Here is a 20,596-nt window from a genome sequence, read left to right as displayed (position 1 = left end):
CGATAATCGGTCGGTCGCTCAATGTCGAATCTCAAAGCGTGATGCGCAGCCGTTGAGTTGGGTTGGGTTTAAGTTTTTCTCTTATTTAATTAGTGAAATGAATTATTACCCACCATCCGAGAAGCACGTTTGCTACCGAGAATGTGTCTCGTTAGCTTGAGCTGGCCAGCTGCAGCTGCGTTTCCATACTCTGGATATCGTCTGGCAAGCGTCTGGCTACACAAAATTAGATATTTGTTTTTAACCGACACTATTCCGTCCACCGTCCAGACACGATTTGCATACCCTGTTCGACTGGCAATCGACCCAATCGGCAACAGGCGCTATGAGGTGATCTAATCGTGCGTTAATCATTGACGCAAATAAACACGCAGCCCGCGTTGTCACTAGGCGGCTTGCAAATCGCTAGAATAATTGTCCTCCCAAGTCACCACCCAAAACCGGTACCGGGACCAAGTTCAGCTCTGTTGTTGGTTTTTGCTTTATTACCCGCTGGCTGCCCGCACGGTCCGAACACATTCCGCCCGATAATTGATAGGGCAGCATTCTGCGATAATTACATAACATATGTACCGCGGTATTCGCGATCGACTCGACTTCAGATTCCGCTCGCTCGTGCACCGAGCGCTGGAACAGCACCCGGTAGCGGCCAATTTGCAGTGGATACCTTCGCGACAAACTGGTTAACAAATGTCGTCGGGCAAAAGTGAACTAAGATGGACCGATTTCTCGCGTAGGACATACGTGTATGATGGTTTTTTTTCTACCCCTGTTAATCAGGCAAATTAGTCGCGAAGAGAAAAAGATTAATTACGTTCCATTACTCAGCACGCGCGAGACTCAAACAGCGCACAAATGGCCAGCTGTCGTTTAGAAGACATTTGTGTCCTTAAATTCCTCCGCGTGTTGGGGACTTATTTCCCGACTTCCTGGCCAGTGGTCCGGGAAATGGAACCACAAATAGCAACTGCTGGGGACGCTGAAGGGCGATAAAGATGTTGCGTTTTGAGATATTTTTTGCACAACGCAACCTCAATTTTGCAAATCTCAATCATAATAAATCCCGCTGGTTTTTTTTTGCTTCACACTACCCGATGATTAATTGGCACTTGGGGGTGAACGAAGAATCTCGCTTTAAATAAATCCCAACTGAGGCTCTCCTGAAAATAGCACCTCATCCATATTCCTCCGCTAAGCGTATTGCGTCCTACTCGAGTGTGAAGAGGCTAATGGTGAAGGAAAAAAAGCTTTGATTTCTCGTCGAAAAAATGTACGAACAAAAAATCTGCTCGAAGCAAAACATCAACGAACAAACGAACATACACCGCGAACCGAAACCGCCAGACAAATATCCTTTCGCGACCGTCAAACTTCCGCCGATGCAAATTCAATCAAATAAATAAAATAACCCGCCCCGGCACGATCCACTCGGTGCTCCACGGCGCGGAATGCAACCCTGTCACGACAAGCGATAAGCAGCACCCGCCTCGGTCGATATGACCGCGAGAGAGTAAACCATGTCACGTCACTGTCTGGAGCCGTTCGTTCTAGAGGACCGGTTCATCCCCAACCTGGGTCCCGGCTGGGGATTGGGAGGTCTGGAGTGAGACAGAGAGAAAGAGAGAACGAGCGACAGAGAGAGAGAGAGAGAGCATATTTCAAGGTCACAATCACTCCGTTTCGTGAATAGGTGGCAATGGAGTTAAGCGCTTCAAAAAAAAAAACGCTTTTCACGGGTGGAAAATTCCTTATCCGTGCAGTTCGGCGATGTTTTCCAATACTAAGGGGCTCGAAAATATTACACGCCCTAGCGAAAGCCAGCGGACTTCAAAGGCAATGGTAGTCGTTTGCTGCACGACACCCCAAACACGACATAATCCCACGACACACGCTGCACCGGAGACGTCTTTATCGGGCGTTCGTGAGCTGGCGCGTTTTTCTTCTCTCCTTTTTGGGCCGCCAACACGCGGCTCATCCACTTCACGCCTTGGGGTGGCCGTCGCCGCGTTCGCAAAAGTCATCCGAAAGTTAAACAGACGGCGGCGAAGGGAGGACAAAAATCAATTGGACGGATGCGCGTGGAAGGTGAGCAATAAAGTTGGGAGAATGGTATACGAAAGCAAAAAAAAAAACGGCAAAGAGGCACGAAAAATCAGCCCGCGATTTATGACCGCAGAGCGGGTTGCACTGACGTGCGATTTTAATCGATTTTTGTACGTTTATTTTCGCGGAGCTCCGGCTCGAAGGAGGGATATATATCCAAATTTCATGATTATTAATGTGTGCAGAAGCTACTGGAAGCGGCAAGTTCGAGAGAGATGAGCACGGTTGGTGCATGGGGTTGTCCGTTCTAACGGCGCCAGGTCGCGCGCTTCGACAGTGTGTCAGCCGTACAAAAAGGTGTTTTGTCTGCCTGAGTCTGACACCTTGGATGCACATGGTGGCGCACAGGAACGTGGCAAACGGCCCATCGAGTGAGTGAGGTCGATCGACGCGGTTGAAGACGAACGTATATGTGCATAAACCGTAAATATTTGGGCCTGAATGATGGATTGTCTTAAGAAATGGTGCGATCTGAAGCACACGAGCGATGGGTTCACGAATGAGACTAGCGATTACTGTACTAGTAAAGGTATTTAACTTTCAATGGATGAGACACATAGTTTTCCTTTTTAATTTTGTGGGACGGCAAAACCGAGGGGTTATGATTTTCTTTTAATTTGAAATATAAATTCACATTTGTACAGTTGTCAAAAAAAAACAGTTCAAAATACAAATATTGTTTTATGATTTATGACAGTATTTGATTTAAAGCTCATCAAATGCGTATTTCATTTTCTGCAAACAGTCTGCGGGATATCCAAATTTACAAATCATTCCTTCAAAACTCGTCAAACAATCAACGGCATACCAAAAACAACCCTCCGATCGCGCGCCGGACCAAGATGACGTGGCTAGCGACGATCAACTCGCGAAACGGCTGCGATGGCGACCTTGAAACTGCAACCCGCACGGCCCTCCCACCCCCACTACTCACGTCGTGCATTACGCGATGCAATCGACACGATGCAACAAAAACCTCCCAAACATCATCATATCGGACGCCGGCAAAACCGAACCAGACCAAACATCCTCCGCAACGGCCGAACCCAAACGCCAGGCGAGTAAATCGCACAAACGAGCGAACGGCGGAATAGAAGAGATAGGGGTGGAAAACGGGCGAACAATAACGCATGGAATGGCAAAATACCAGCCTCATCTGCAGCCGAAAATAAAACAAATAGCGCAAAAATGCCCGCAACAAAAAAAAGAAAAGCACGCTCCACGCTCGTAACAATAACCGTATAACAAGCGAATAAACACGCGATACGCGTCCACCCGCAGTTGCGTTGGCGTGGGCGAGTCCAGTGACGAAAGACACACCGCTGCGGTGAGGGCAAGTGGGAGAGCAAAAAAAAAACCTCCCTCACAAAAACAATAAAAAAAATCCACTCCCCCCAAAAAACACCCGAACAGTGTTACGAGATGCCGAAGGTGCGACAAAAAAAAAAGAGAAGGAAATCCACAACCCGATTGGCTTACTTTTCGTAGCATTACCGCCGTTTTTTTTGGTATGTTTCGCTGTGTCCGCACTGTGTGCTTCGATTTCTTATTCGAGAAGGAAGCCATTGCATTGGCTTTTGGGTCTATGGTTCGTGCTAAAATCACTTTGACAGCCATCAGATCGAACTGCACCACCGCACGGTGACGGGCTTCGCGTTGGTGTTGATCCGTGAATGCTCCTGCCGGACCGGGATCGTCATGAGGATCACACAAAAGGAAGACAAACAGGAGGGAGGAAAGAAAAAAAAATGTGTGTAGACGCGAAAAGACGCACTCGCGTCACGGAAAAGAAGCGCACCCCTGTCTGGGCCTCTAAACCAGTCACGCAAGAACCGTGGCGCGGGTGGACTGACCAAACTGGCCGCGCGAACGCAAATTAAACCGAAACCGGGCGGAATTAGTAAGGGGTGGTGTGTTCGTTCGTTCGTTCGTTGGATTTTTTTTCCTTCAAAAAAAAAATGCGTATTTTAAGCAGCTCGCCAGACAGTTGGTTGAGGCTGGACGCGAGAGCACTCGGCACAGCATGACGACGATTGTCGGACTGCATCATCTTCGCACTCGGTGTTACAAAATCAACCACTTTTTTCCGTTTTCTCATCAACTTCCACTCTCAACAGCTCATCCCGTGTCTGGCACCTGGGTGTTTATAAGCTCGCTGTGGTCTTCCATGAATTTCGAATTAAACGTTTACCAATTAGGCGCGCTGCGGTTGGCACAATTAGCGCTTCATCTGTCGCCCAGTAGAAGCGCACTGTAAACGATTTGAATTGGGTATCATCTATCAGCTGATGTTCAATTCAGTATTACTCGTAATTCCATCGATAACCCTAGAAAACTGTTGAAAAATTGGAGCTAAGCTCTTACGACGAGTCGTGTGAATGGAAACGGTTGCGTAGCATAAGATTCCATTGTAACGCCATTAGCAAATGTAATATCACGTTTTTGGGCAAACAATTTCCACATCGCTAACCTTTTTGCACACAACGACGACAGATTTGACAGATTAAATTGCTACATGCTGTCGTGTTAACGCGCAAGACATGCAACGACGGTATCCGTGTAAAACCATCCCACAAAATGCATCTTATTTAGAAGGGCAATAAGGAAAGTGCACGTGTGCGTTTTCGCGCATATCGCAATATCGCAAAGCTGTTCGAGGAAAAACAAACCACCATCTCTCTCTCTCTCTCTCTCTCACTCACACTCTCACTCTCTCCATCAGTAAAACTTCCCCAAAAGAACACCTCCTTTTCGCCAACGGTTTGGTGGAAAGAAAAAAAAGGGATAAATAAAACCACCGTCGAGACGGATTCACGCGCGCCAGGATAAACGCTATCACATCTTCACGCTTTCACATGCAAAACGGTCGCGTTCCGGATCGAGCACCGCTCGGTTGCTTCCGTTTGTTTGCAGGTTCCCCCCCCCCCCAAATCGTACCCTTCGCCATGGGTGGGTCGGAAAAGTCTTCCCTCACCCCATTCTAACACCATCCCCACCGGTCCACGCTTTGCGAAAGTTAACGACATCGTTCACGTCCCTCGGGCCGAGGAGAACGGGTACGGGTTTTTTCATTTCCGGTTCCATCTTGTGTTTTTTTGTCCGCACACACCGAGAGTGGTGGGAGTTTTCTATCTGCATTCGAGGCTATATGGTGCATCCGCCCTACCCGGAACACACGGGATGCTTATCGTTTTTCCCCACTGAACTAGTTTTCCACCGCTCGGTTCGTAACGCCATCCCGCCCACCCACACTGCGCCGATGCTCCGGTGCCCGGCCCTTCCGGCGTTACAGATCCCCTCCACGGATGCACGGATGGCACGGAGCTGCTAATGATGCCGGCGATATGTGAGAACGCTGAAATTAGGGCAATATTTCACTGTGTCCCCCTCGGGCGCTCGATTCCGGCGGCAGAAGGTCGATTTTATTCTTGGGGTAGGTTCTGGTTGCGTGTCTAAGTGGTGAAATCGCGCCGATTCCCGCGACGTGTGGGTTGCACCATAGCGCGCGTGTGTGTGTGTGTGGTTGGGGGTGGGTTTTTTTTAATTTCCTTTTTGTCTTTTTGGCACACGACACGAGAGCGATCGCCGGTCGAGTGCTGTACCCGGGGCCGCGTGTTGGATGACACTCGAGATCTGTGTCCATGGACGTCCCGCTGTGCTACCCCACGGGACCCAACGGGGCAACGTTTCGTCACGAACGGGTGGCCATTGCAGTTGCTGTTGAAGTGTGCGATATGCGGAAAAAAAAGCGACGCCCGCAAGGAAGCGGGAGCGAATCGTCGTGCCACCGATTGGAGGAAGCTGGACGCGCCGCTGGGTTCGTGATTAAATTTGCATGTAACGCCACGAAAAGTGACGCCCGGTGATGAATATGCGCCCTGCGATGGCATCAACCGTGAGCTCACGAAAAGCCACGAAATAGGGAATTAAATCACCGAAAGCGCCATACATTATTGGTGTCAGTTGCCAGTGAAATTGAGCCGCTCAAATGCAGGAAGTGAAAGTCTTCGCGTAACCGCACACTACGCGAGCATTATTTATATTGAAATAAATTACCCGCATGACATTTGTGAGCTTTTTCGAAGGAAAAAACAAAATCAAGCCCCACGACGAGCCGCCTCAAACTGGCTAAACCAAAAAGGACAACAGCAGCAGCAGCAGCAAAACAAAAAACATAACGCATCTTATGACACGCCGTAAATTGCGGTAAAAAGTGACTTCAAGACCCTTCGAGTGTGCCGAACCATTTTACGATACTCGTCCCGGTACGGTACCTTCACCGTAACGGCGTTACGCAGCGAGAATAGCGCCGCATTCCACCGGCGCGTTGACACTAAATAATGCGATGCAAAACATCTTGTCCGTACAGCGCAATAATTGTAGAATAACGTGGCGAGAGAGAGAGAGAGAGAGAGAGAGAGAGAGAGAGAGAAAATTCAACACCACACGCCTCCGGGTTCGCTTTTTCCTGCGTCGAAACGGACGATGCGCTTGCATCATTGCACCACCGCCGATGCTAGAGCTAGGCGCGTGGCGCATCCATGCGCGTGCAGTTTAGTGCATACGAGTGGTCGTTTCACTCTCAGGCGCCGTTCGCGGTATATCCGGCGGCTAGCGAGCGCGATCGCGCGATCGAAAAAAGGACAACTGAAATAATTACTATCGTACGAGCGGCAATGGCCGGTGATGAATGGTGCAAACATGGATGCATTGCATTGCACGAGTCACGGTAGATGCTAGCTGTGGGCGCGAAAATCACGCCACCATCACTCATGGCGCTGCTAAGACAGGCGTGATTCGGGGCGTGATTGGCGCACGAAAAAAAAACACACCAACGTGCGAGGGAAAATCTCATCGCTTTTGTTTTTTGTGCGTTTTGTTCGATTTTTGTTTTTTGACTGCCCAGTGCCAAAAACCTGTGCTCGGGGGAAAAAACGAAATCTCGCCCGCCAGCTGGCTCGCGTTTGACGGTGGGAACATTAATTTTATTAATGCAATGAGCGGCGAAAGGATACGAAATTGTTGCACTCGCCAATCGCACCCGAGCGGGAGCTCCAAAGGTGCGGCCAACAGCAGTTCATAAATACGAAATCAACTCGAACGCTGAAGGTGAGCCGTTCGCGTGCGGCCGTGTGTATGCAATTGCATTTTCCTTCAGCTAACTCGAACGCTTGCCAGAAGTAGCAGAATGGGGATGGGGCAACAACAACAACAACAAAAAAATAACACCAAAATCCTCCAATCGGAGATTGAACGAATATTAAATATTCATCAATAACACGATATTTATAATACGCTTCGGCGTCCCGGGCGAGCTCGCGCCGGCATACCAGACGGTGGAGTAAATATTTAAATTACGTCTTTCGGGATTTTCCTTGCGCTCTCTCTCTCCTCCTCCGATGGCCACCAAAAGCCAGACAGACGGCGTTAACAGCGCGCACCGTAATATCCGATAACGGGCTGACGGCAGGGATGTGTATGTGTGCGTGTGCGTGTGTGCACGTGGCATGGGTGGAAGAAGGGGAGTTAAAAGCCAAAACCCCGAAACACGGTTGGGCGAAGGACGAAGGCGAAAAATAAATCCGGAATGCCGAAAATCCGCCTTCCTTCGGTCCAGAAGGAGCGCGCAGGAACAAACACAAATACGCAAAGCGCGAGTCCGCCGGTGTATTAAAGTCGCCGTCCCAAGGTCTAGCAGGACTGGTCCGTCCGGAAGGTCGGCCAGAGGGTGGGTGGGGGGGGAGGGTGTCGTGGGTGACGTGGTTGCGTACGTAACCTTCACCCAGACGAGTGACCGTGAAATCATCCTCATCATCGTCCTGCGTCGCGCCAACGCCGCGATTCCGTTCGTCCCGGGCGGTCCGTCTGCCGGGCGTGGATTTTGCACCCCCGCGCTTTCGGGCGCATTGTTTCACACCCCTTTTCAGCCCACGTGTTCCAGTTGCCCGCGTGCGTAATTGTATTAGCCGAGTTTCCGCAGCCGCCGTCGGTGCCGGGATTGACGGGCGACTGTCATCGTCAGCGCCGTAACCGAAACGATCCGCACCTTTTCGGCCGCCGGATTTCCGGGCCGTGTGGTTTTTTTACTTCTTCTTTTTTTTTTCTTGTTGGAAAAACGTGGAGGCTTTCGTGTCAGCTTTTTTTTTTTCGTTTCGACCTTCTTTTTTACCCGGTTTTTTGTTGCTGCTCCCTGGCTTTCGACGCACGCAAAAGGAGGCGCAAAAAAAAGAAGGATCCGAGCCACCGAAACGCGCTCGGGGTGCTCGGGAATTTTATGGCAGGTTTTTGGGGCGACCTGCCCCGACCGACCGACCGGACGACGAAATATTTTCGTCCCAGACTGGGGCGTGGGGACAGAAATAAAAGAAAAGCGCTCGGCCGCGGAGGAAATCCTCCCTGCGAGCGCAGGATGTGCAGGAGCTTTCGGTTGAGGCAGAGGAAAAATAAAACAACGCGAACCAGAGCGAGAGAAAATAAAACACACACCGCTAAGGCCGGTGGAGGGAGTCCTTCAATGGGAATCAACGAGCCCTCGGGCAGACTTTCCCACCACCCACACACCCCAAGGTACGCTTCGGTGGGAGGCGAAACGAAAAACCACCGTCTGGTCGTCCGTCTGGCACGTGTGTGTCCTTTTTTTTTCTGGTGTGCTTTCACGGCAACAATTTCCATACGCCTTACGGCACCGTTCTGGGCAATTTGAACGCTGGATTTAATTCACTTACCACACGGGCGGCAGCCTAATCCTTGGCACGGTGTGGGCCGGGACATTTCCACCCACCCACCCATCGACTGTGAAGGGGGGCGATAATTGATTATCATTTCATAAATTTAATTACGTTTCACGCTCAAATCAAAGCTTCGAAAGCCTTAATCCGCGTCTCGTGTCATATTTACATCGTTTAGCGTTTACGGCGGGTGGCCAAAAATGGACCTAAGACGCTGTCAAAATAAATACGTGCCAATGGACGGCCGGTTTTCCAAGCATGGGTCGAAATTCCGACGCTTCGTGGTTGCATTTCGGTTTGTCTGGACGACCTTCTCCCTGCTTCGGCGGATTCGCAGACGTTTTATTTACAAAACCGGCGCGGTTTTGGCAAAAAGAAGAAGAAGAAGAACAAATCCACCGTCAAAACAGACATAAGCGAGGCTGAGTGCATGCCGGCCGGTGGTGCTTAGATTGGTGGGTTTTTTTTTTTCTGCCGGTTTGTCTCTTTAAATATTTAGCTTCTGGGAGCCGAGTCGGTTCGAGATGGAGGTTGAGATTTGTTCGATTTATACCCTCATGGATGGGGGTGAGTACTGGGATTTTGGCCGCGAACGAACGGTTGAATGGAGGTTTATGACGATGATGCACTGCAATTACATCGTACAATTGCTGTGCAGTTTATTACTTTGATTTGGTGAATTTATGATCACATTTCACGTGAAACGGTCGTGTTAGATGCTGTAATTTTTAAGTGAAATATTTCATGCATGCATAGCTCCTTCAAGGGAAAGTATGTTTGTGCAAAAATCTTCAACACCTCATCCAGCACTTGACCGAGTATACCGCTGCAAAAAGGCATTCGAGTGTCATTAGGAAAGCTAGCAAATACTCACCCCAACCCAAAGCTCGTTCCCGTTAGAAAACCCTCCCATAAACGACTCCTTTGCGAACTTCGCGCCACAACTTCACCATCGCTGGAAGTATTTCGCACCTTAACCTAGCCACGGCGAGCCATCCCGGTGACCGGTTTTTTGGGTTACAACGCGGGTGAAAGGCCACTGGCTGACATGTTGACAATCTGCTGGTTGATCTGCATTTAACCTAGTTACACCTAGTGGCACCGGCACCGGTTACCGGTTGCTCATCATCCCTGGCTCGTGACATCGTTCGCGCCCCATTCCCATGATGGATGGTGCCATTAAACTTCCGACTCCCGGCCGCAAGAGCTGGCCTATATTTTGCCATCGCGGCCGACGTGAAAATGCCGCGCCTGAGAGTGCACCCTTTAGCGCGATCGATGGCGAAGCTCCATGGTAAACTCGTGGCCAACCAACAGGTACCATCCATCACAAGGAGTACCGTCCGCTTGGAAATGCCACATTTCGGGCTTTGCCTTAGTGTCCCCGTGGCCGACGGATGGATGGGCGGCTGGTCTAAAACGGCTCGGAAATGTTTAGCATGCTCATTATGGCGGCATCGTCAATGGACCGTGCGATGTTGCAACATAAATTCAATCCAAGTAGTGCGCGCCTCGTTGCGATTTTGCTCGTACGGGCGCGAAACGAGTAGGCCATGGGTTTTTCGTTTTGGGAGGCGGTCAGAAATCGTATGCGAACGGATTTATGATGACTACTGCTGGGACATGAAATATTATGAATATATTCTGTGTTTCAGGGAGTTAACCCTTGAGAACGAGTTCAATATTTGCGGGATTGCTTTTCGTAACTGCACAAGAATAAATGTGTTGATAAAATGAATAGCATATTTAATGCGATTTCACCCATGCAAGATATTACAAAAAAATTACATCAATTTATTTGTGGCTTCAACACTTTTTATCCTGAGTACTCCTAGTTTAATGACGCTTGATTTTCTGTACTTTGTGCGTTATTATTTTTAAAGAACACTTTCATCATGGCGCTGAAGAACACCTCCCGTCACATTTTAAGTGGCATTTTTGTTTTCCACCGTGAATAATTCACCACAACCCAGCATCCGCCGGTGTGCCGGTGAGGAATTTTTGCCACCCCGTTTTCCAAAATGGCCACCCCACAGGGCACACAAACCAGCCCCCCCCCCCCCCCCCAAACAGCTAACCGGTCGAAAATCGTCTCGACTAGCGCGGCGCAGCAGAATTGCATAACGCTCCAGGCGGTGGCGCGACCCTCGCGTTAATCTTGCGCAAATCACGCAGCAAACCTTTTGCGCTTCTCGCGGAAGGTAGTTAGCGGGTATGGTTTCCATTCTTTTCGCTTCTTTTTTTTCCTTTTTGATCCACTCGTTTGCGCTCCTTGTCGGTGTGGTTGAAGCGCAAATCACCACACCGAACGCGGGCGGCTCGTCTTCGCGTGTGTGTGTGCACGCTCGCGTACGAGTGCGGCCGCCATCGCGCGGTTGTAAAATTATCTCCCGGTCGCATCTTGACACGCGGTCGCGGCGGTAATTTGCAGTTCGGAGCCTTCCACGGGCGGCCATTACACGGCCGGGCCCGCGTTATGCTACGAAGACCCGCAGGGGAAAGTACGGTTCCTTACGAGAGCTGGCAAGGAAAAACCGATGGGACAGCATCCAGATAGCGGCCACGGTGAGGAACGGTTTTTCTCAGATGCGCTGAAGGTTCGATGATCTTTACCGTGTCTGGCGCTGAGGTAAGGCTTAGTTTTTGGAGTCTGAAGACCCGGCTAACCGTTGGGCTAGGCACATCTACGCGGTAGATCTTTGGTGAACGGGTTGCATGGCGCATCGTTTCCAGCGCCATTTTGTTAGCGACCAGGAGGTGGAACGAGCAAGATCGGAAATGCTCATTTACAGCATAAGTGGATGATAATAGACTGGTTATTTTATTGCAAAACATGGCGCAGAAAATGTTAAGGGCTTGTTTGGAACCTTGTACGGCGATCAATCATGGGAAAATATAGAAGCATAACCATTAGAAACCTAACATTGTTGCCTACGATGGAACATGCTTGAAGTGGAATAGTATCATCGTTTATACGCCGTAGGTGATCATAACCATCTAGTTGATGTTCGTTTCTGCTGAAACCAAAAAACAAACCACAAAACAGCAAGCAGCTTCATGCGTAAGCAAACCGATCATATTTCACGCGCTGCACACCGCGCTTCGGAGATGTACGGTGTGAAAATTGCAGGAAGACAAATCCTCTACGAGTGTCATGTTTGCAGATGGTTGTTTTGGAATCCTACGAGTACACGCTAAATGCACCTTTCGTAGGCGTGCACCGGCGACAGGACAGCACGGACAGCCCATCAAAATGTTTTCCTCCCGCGGATGTAATTCCACAGATCCGTAGCGATAGTTTTGCCCCAAACGACAGTGCAACCTTAAAACCGGACGACGCCACACTGCTGCCATCCGGTTTGGCGTTGCCATTCGTGTCGCAGCTGATGTGCATCGTTCCGTGATCGTCATCGAATGCAGCTCAGCAAACGTGAAACAAATCGGAAGCACACCAACCGAACCCTGGTCGGGCGTTGTTGATGAGGCTGGTTCAAGGCTGCCTGGTGATGGCGATGGAGGCCAACTCCTGCGCCAATTCCATTGCCCGATTACCCACCCACTCGGATCCAGCCACCCATTTGCTGCCGAAAACGTACCTTCTTCGATCGGTTAAAAACCGCTCGCGTGGGTCTCCAACACTTGTCAGCAATTTGTCGCTGCCATGTCGAAGGGGGCAGTTGTACAGCGACGCAAAATGCACCTCGCAAAGGCCAAAGTAAAGCTAATTCCATGGAAAATAAAACTGCAGCGCGAAACGGCACGAGGTGGCTAGCACAGCGGATAGAACACGCGTTTGGCACAGTGTCAAGGTTGCGTTGCGAATGTACTCCTTCCCTTGCGCTGGGTTTACGGTTTTGGTTGCACGCCGTAAGTAAACAGGCCGGCCACAGGCCGGCCGAGGGGGTCCAGAGACGCTCGGGAGAAAGGATCAGGACATTTACCGGAGGCGCACAGCTGCCGCCCGTATGGAGCCGGTTGCTTAGGCTGGGCAGCGAAATAAAACCGAGACAAAAACAAAGAGAGAAAAAAAATCCCCCACCCGAGCAAAAGGGAGCTAGTGCCGCGGGCTTAGGATTGCTTATGCTCTAAAAATAAGCATTATTGCATGGGGATGGCGCACCGCTTGCACATGCAGCGGATGCAGCTGTCGGTGGCGAACCGCGCGGTGGGTAAACATTGTCGTGGCCTTGAAAAAAAATTGGACGCCAGCTTGGATGTCACAATCGGCTATCGGGGCAAGGTTGTCACGGTTTAAGGCGGTGTATCCATAAAGCTGCGTGTTTTTTTTGTGTGGGTAAAGCAAAATCACGAAAAAAAACTCCTCTTTCGTAATGCACGCAAGGCCTCGTTCCAATTGCACAATTATTATGCAACGGTGTTTCGGTTAGAAAAATCGCACAACTGATCGCAAGATATGTCACAAAAGTCACATAAATCCATGCCTGCATCTGCAATCGGCTATGCAAATGCAATGCTCATGGCAAAACTGCACGACAGAAGCGACCATTGCTGAGTTCTAAACCGGCCGCAGCCTCCAGGTCGAATCAATTTCGCATCCCCCGATCGATCGGTGGCGGATTGCAGTTAAATTAATTAATGTTCGATTGTAGACACAAAGACTCCCTCCATTTGCTTCTCACCACTCGAACGGAGTACCGTGGCAGGAGCATGTGCAGTCGCCATGTTTGGTCGGGCCAGAAAGGCACTTCGCCTCACCAACGTCGCGTGCCATAAATCAAAAGCCCGCGGCCGCGTGGTGCGTTTGAATCCGCGGGACGACGCGGGATGTACCATTTTTATACACCTCGAATCCACCACCGTCATCCGGGACGGGCTTTCGACGAAAGGAAAATGGGGTCTCTAGCTGTGGTGGGGCAAAAAAAAAAACGAACCAATCCCAACTCAAACTCCCCAGGCAGCAAACACCGTGCAGGGCGAGAAAATTACTTTCGCGATCAGACGACTACGACGGGGCAGCATTCTCTCGCTCTTTCCTTTTCATCCCAGCCCTGTAATTGATCGCAAATGAATGGGGAGGGTTTGTCCTCCCGCCAGGACGAACTGAATCACCCTGCGAGGGAGCCTCCGGAGCCGCGAAGCACGCAGCTAAATTACCTTCACCGTGGTCAATAACGGCAATTAGTAGCATAATCAGCAGCGCCAGCTTCGCCTTCACGTCCAGGGTTGGGAGCATTTTGCCGCCGGTCCGGTCACGGCACGGGCTGGGTGGCGCTAGGGTGGACGGGCTCGGTGCATGGCCGAGTTGTCGATGCACTTCGGCCGTTTTGTTGCTCATTTTGGGTCGCCGGTTCGGGGCGGTGCATCTTTCGTCGCGAGTCACTGCCGGCCACGCAACGGACGCTGGCGCCCCATCCGGGCGTTCGGAGGCTGGTTGGGTCCTTGTTTTGGGGGGTGCACGGGTGCGATCAACGCCACATTCAGCAACACCGAGAACACCGTTGCTCTTCTGAAACGAATGAGAGGAATAGAAATTAAGTCATCTTCAACGGCGGCTCTTTGGCAGGATCATAAACATTCCGATCTTAAAAACAGAGATCATAGTAGCCCGGCTCCTGTCATGTTAGAACTGTCACTTTGTTTATTTCAAGCGACATTTTCTAACGCGCTTCTCTATCGTTTAATTGTGGTTTATGAATTCAGAAAAACACGATAACTTCCACCCTGCCGTAAACCCATCGGCATCGTTACAGCGACGGCTAAAAATATGCCCGCCCAGCCCAAACAATCCGCGTGTACCGCGCGGTTGACAAGTGTGTTAATAAGCGACAATGCAGCGCGCCCGTCGGCCATTTCAGCGCTATCATAAATCATCGCACCCCCGGAGCACGCAAACCTCTCCTCTGCAGGCGTGAACGATCGTGCATTTCGTGGCTGCAAAACGTGGCGTTTGGTACCGTGGCCCACCCATCCATCCGTCGACGAACCTCCCGCACCGTGTAACCGACGCGTGGGTTTACCACGCGGCCGGTGCGTATTGCTTTAGTGCATCTTAAGTGCAGTTTTACGAGCCCCCGGGGGCGCGAACATTTTGCACCCTCGGGCACACGCATCGGTCGACCTGAAGGGGTTTAGGTGACATTATTGGATGCACTCGAACGAACCGAACGATCGCCGGTGTCATTGCTTCCGATCGTGCGTGTTTGTTTTCTGTGTGTTTTTATGCAACAAAAAAAACGCCACTAAATCATCGGACGATGCCACCCGATGGCTCATCAGTGGCCTAAGCGAAGGCAAATGCCCATCCTCTAGACCGACGTCCGGGCGAGGTGGCAATAAATGGCAACGGATCGCAATAAAATCGCCTCTGGGTGTGGCGTCCACGGATGGAGCATGCATATCAATGACCGTTTCAAATAAAACTGCACAATGTAACACACCAGCGGGTGCAACATTGTAACGCGGAACGAGAAGAGAAACCGACGGGTGAATGGAAACGCAAGGGTGGCTTATTAAATCTGAAGATTTCCGGGACCTTATTCAGCATGTTTTGGTTCCGGGGTTTGGGTGGTGAAGCATAAATCAAACCCGCCCTATGTTTACTCTCGTTCGCAGCATGGAGAAAATGTTGAATTTGTTTGTCGCTGAAATGTCTCGCACCAATACACCTTGCAGCTCATGCACGAGTGGGGACATTCCAGAACTTCGATTGCTGTAACCCGATCCATTTGGGGGGCAAAATTCGTTGCTCCTGTGGTTGCCGTCTTCATTGTGTTTTCCATGATCCTCCCGTTCTAACATCTCATCGTAACCCTTTACCAGCGTGATGCAAGTTTTGATCGCAAATCCTCTCGAGCGAGTTCCTTTCCGGATTAGGTTAGGCCCTTTTTTTTTCAACCCCGAGTTCATTCATACCGCCACTGCCAGTCGCGTGTTTACGTGCGTTCGGAACGGCTCAAACCGTAATCTAATACACAGGTCGAGCAACAAAATACGACTCAAGCAACCCGGGAATCGCGACGTCACCAACGGTGCAACTGCAGCACGCCCGAACCGGGAGTGCAGCTCACGAGCCCTTGCACCAGGGAACCGCACGTGTATGCCTGCGTGCGTGCATGTGTGTGTGTATGCGCCTGACCAGGCTGAATGGGACCCCGAATGGGGACAAAAACAAAACAGCGCGGAACGGTCTCGTAAACCAGAAACCTACATTTCGTCGTGTGCGTTTGCGTGCATTGTGCCCTGGCATGTGGCGGTGTTCTGCGGTTCTAGCGATGCTACGCTGCAGTAAGCGAAGTGTCCGTGGGCCCGGTTTGATCGATGCCTGGAATGTTTCGGGGGTTGAGCTTGCGCAAGGGTAGGAAAATTAAGGCAAAAAGCAAACCCTGTTCACGTTGTAACTTCCAAAAGAGCGCTCTAGAGTAAAAAAAAACGCAAGCAAACAAGGTGCATGTGATGCACTCTGAATGATTTGATTGACAAAAAAAATATGAACCCCCATTGCAGTGGTGGGAATAAAAAGAAAATCTTCTTGGGTAGACGTTGGAAACCATTTGGCATGTTTAGTTGCGATCCTTGATTGGAATAAAAAAGGGTGATGTGCTGCATGTGTGCTTTATGATTTATGGGCCAGATTGAAGCATTGCCACCCATTTTATCACCACTTGTCAATAGATACGACCTAGGTTAAGGGGCGTTTTGTCATTCCCACCGCAACCGTACTCAGCAGCAAAAGCTAGCAAGCAAAAACGAACTGCCCATTCGCGGTTGCTCTACTGTCACGTATTATGCACCGACCTGTCTGTGGCGTGTATTCTCTGTGTCTTTAAATGAAAAAGTAAAAAAAACAACCCCGCATAAACCGAGACAACCAGTACAGTGCAAAGAGCACATGCACAAAAAAAAACGGGGCGAAAAAATCAGGCCAAAGTAAGGCAAAGTTTTGCCACGATCCGCTGCAAAGTGCAACGGTTCACGCGGACGAGCCGAAAACCAAATACCCCCAAACCGAGCGGTCGGGTTTCGATGGTGCGAAACCATGGCCAGGGCTGCAAACTGCAACTTGCAATTCAATTAAAAACTTCAATCAAACTGAATGCATTTTTGACAAGATCGGGTCGCGTGAGCACCGCCTGACCGCCGGTTGTTGTCGACGACGACGACGGCGACGACGACGACGGGCGCGATCGTTACACCGCAAGTATGCAAAAAAGGCAGACGGCGGCATGAAAAGGGTGGACCTCTCTCCCCAATTCCACCCCGTCCGATGCCGGTGTAGTGGAATTTATATGGCTGTGTTAAATAAGTTGTTTTATCTAAGTAGATAAAGGCGCGGAGTGCTGCGAGATAGCTGTTTTAAGAGATTATAATTTATTGAAGCACTTAGTCATGCTGCGTGTGCGCCACCATCGTGTGCGCTTTTCCACGCATTCGGTGGGGGTTCTCCGTGGGAGTGGGGCGGGAAATAAATACCCCTTCGATGAACGGTGATGGAGGGTGGTGGGGGGGCAAAATTTGCGATTGAAAACATTCGATATTTGTGTCATTCTTTTTATGTACATTTTAATGATGGGTCGCCAGGTTGGAGAGGTTCCTTTTTTTTGCGCCTGACTAGATTCGCACCTGACGATCGATAGAGGTGGGCGAGTGTGGTTATTTTTAGGGTGGAAACCGTACGGAGCATAAATTATGCCGCCTTGCCGGTTTGGGATCCTTCACAGCCACCGCTCGAAGTCAAAAAAAAAAAAACGGCCAATCGGTTAGCAAAAACATTCCATTTCCACGTGCACCGTGCGGCCGGACGCGGGACTCGGATACGATGGACGCCGCAAATCATCACCGTTTGTTTTGCCGGTTGTCTCGGTGGAATTCCTTAACAACTCCCAGTGGCCGGTGCTCGTGCACGGCGGCGAAACTGCAGCGACGGCGGTGGAATGCAAAACAAAAGCCACCCTCTAAGAGAGATATGACAGAAACGGGGGTCACAGGAAGAAAAGAAAATTAAAACAAACCGCACACACGAACATCGCACGATAGCGAAGGGAAATGACCGCGTACCGCGCGATAGAGAGGCGGTTTTACGGTGGTTTATAAATATCAACATAAGCCCCTCGGTGGACATCTGATCCATCCCCCGCCAGGAATGTTGCCAGATGTGGACCCAAACCCGGGCCCTAACCTACGCAATGGGATGCGACAGTTTGGTGTTTGTGTTTTTTCTCTCTTTTTTGGGGGGCCAACAACACACGAATGGCGTTCGAAACGAGTCCCTCCAAACGTCTCCGCGTTGCTGGCTCACATTTGTTGCTAATTATTATTTTTTTCCCCTTTTTTCCCCATCAAAAAAGGCTTCCTAGTTTGTTTCGGGTAAGAGAGAGATTTTGCTTGCCTTTTTGTTGTTTGATTGGAATTACTCACAACCAACCACAGTAGGCCAGCGAGCAGCGAGCGATTCCATCCACGGGGGGTGAACGAACTAAGTGTCAACCGGGGGCGCATAAGGATTGGCCAGCGATTTTCTGGCCGCAAAATTCCCAAATTCGACATAACGAAAAACGCACCACCCAGCCGATGCGTTGACGACAACGCTAAACGCGGAACGGAGAACGCGAATGGTAGAAGAAAAACGCGAGATGCCTCCTGGTGGTGGGTTTCGCATCATCTGCATCGTCACGCGGACTCGCCAGTGTCTTGTGTCTGGTGTGAGCCGTCATCTCGCCCTTCGGTGTGTCACACATGTGCCACACGTTAGCTAGGCATTTGTTAATAGTTTTCTTGTTCTGTGTTTGCCTGTCTACAGCGCAGGGGTTTTGCGCTCGCGGATGAGGGCGCGTAAGAGAACACAAACCCCAGCAACGGGCTCGTTAAAAGTGCTTCCCTGGTCACGGCTAGTGTTTGCCTCTCGACATAGCGTCAAGCAGCTCGGGCTGGGGCAGTAAAATTTTGAACGTCCCAAACGCGGCTCGACACTTTTTGCTCCCTCAAAAAAAAAACCCAACAACAAAAAAATGAACTCTACCACGCAACAACACGCAACGTCGAGAGGAAAATCAAACAATCAAGCAAACAAACGCGAGGAAAAACAACAAAACGCGAACAAATGTAACCACATGTCGGCACGGGCTGCGGGCGTACGTGCATGTGCAAGCGAGGCGTGAATGCCGCCACGGCTAGGTGGCAAGCGTTACATTTTCTTCCGCGCGTTGGCAGAAAATTTCGGCTGCAGAAGCATTTCGCTGCGGCCCTGCCCCGGAACGGCAACGTGTCCTGTCTGGAAAGGGGCTGCTGCTGGCGTTTGTTTCTTTTTGTTTTTTTGTTGTTTCTTTTCTTTCGCACTTTTTGCACTGCTTTTTTTCGCATTTTCCCAATATCCACCCACCTTTGGCGTGGGAGGGAGGGGGGGGGGGACGAGGAGGGTTATGGTGAGCAGAGTGACATGAATTTAAACACATGACAACAAGAAGGAGAAAAAACAAAACGACAACAAACATGAAAAACTGCATACGATTTGCGGTAGGCCTTGGCATAGCGCAGTGGACATTGGAATGCGTTTTGGGTTGTTGCCGATAGAAACAAAAACAAAATAATCAATCTCAAAACATTATTAAGCCACGCCGAAAAAACATGCACATGTCGGGGGTATGGGAATGTAATAGAGCAAAAAAAAATGCCCACTGAAAAACGAAATTTATCAAACAGCGCAATTGTGGTAGGCTCCTTTTTCCACCTGAGTTGTTGCGCTGTTACTGTGCTATTTATTGGGCCTTTTGGAAGGTGTGTGAAGGAAGCATTTTTTTTGTCATTCGACCATGTAGTTAAAGCGAACAAAAAAAACAAGAAAAACTACAACCCATCATCGACGAGCCTGCTATGAATTCAACAAGTTGGCCATGAAAGCTCGCAAAAGCTTGCTAAGGGAATCACCAACGCCGAAACACTTTGCCACACTTTGCTTCGCAGCAACTAACCTGTATCAGTTCACCGGAGAGAAGCAAAACAAAAACGCTCGCGCAAAATTCTACCAGTCTCGATCTACTGCAACAGCCACCCGCGCGTAACACTTTTACTCACACCTCCGCAGCAACGGCCGGCGCCGGTGCGGAAAATCCGTCACACGATCGTTACACGTTACACCACGGCCACCCGGAACGATCGGGTTCCATCTCGTGACAGAGAGCCACGTAGAGTGCTCTAAATTTTAGCCACTCCACCATCCGCTGATTGATTGCAGCACACGCGTGGGCGAATGGGGGATGATTCCCGTAAACCTCTAACGCTAGCCACACGCGGGCACACTTTTCCCTTTCTGGTGGGTACTTTCACCGGTTTTCAGGCGCGAACGGCTCGCACATGCCCGCGTTTCCCGACACGCATCTGCATATGCACGGCCGGGCGCGAAGTCCACCGGCGAACGGAGCAGCTCGTTCACAAGGGCAGAGAAAAATTCAAACAAACAAACAAAAAAAACACACTCTCACCGGCGGTTCACGACGGTTTCAGTCCGCGGAACGGAAACGAACGCAAACACGCACGCGGTTCGGGAAACGGAAGTTGAACAAGATGGTCCAACGAAACGAAAGCGAACGAAAGACGCACCAGAACGAAAAAAAAACCCCGTGCAAACGTACTGCACCGATTGGGCGAAACGATAACGCGGCGCGTCGTGTCCGCGGAAGGTTTTCCCTTTCCCAATGGCGGGCTGCCACCAGAAGACTACGTACTACGGCGAGTTCGCGAGCGCACGCCTTCCTTGCAAAACAGTTCGAAAACAGGGCTGCTACCCTGCTATGCGATGTCGGGGCAGAATC

General features: G+C 50.3%; 1 protein-coding gene across 1 annotated transcript in view; it reads right to left on the bottom strand.

Annotated features, from left to right (window-relative positions):
- The window catches only part of LOC128724827 (uncharacterized), a 45,469-nt gene extending 31,342 nt beyond the window's left edge, over positions 1-14,127 (bottom strand). The window contains exon 1 of the mRNA XM_053818549.1: positions 13,947-14,127. Within this exon, the coding sequence (XP_053674524.1) occupies positions 13,947-14,127 (181 nt within the window). The remainder of the gene's footprint in view (positions 1-13,946) is intronic.
- Positions 14,128-20,596: the final 6,469 nt, after the last annotated feature.

This window comes from Anopheles nili, chromosome 3, assembly GCF_943737925.1.
Source record: "Anopheles nili chromosome 3, idAnoNiliSN_F5_01, whole genome shotgun sequence".
Classification (NCBI taxonomy): Eukaryota; Metazoa; Arthropoda; class Insecta; order Diptera; family Culicidae; genus Anopheles; species Anopheles nili.
This window is presented reverse-complemented; position numbering and strand designations above follow the sequence as displayed.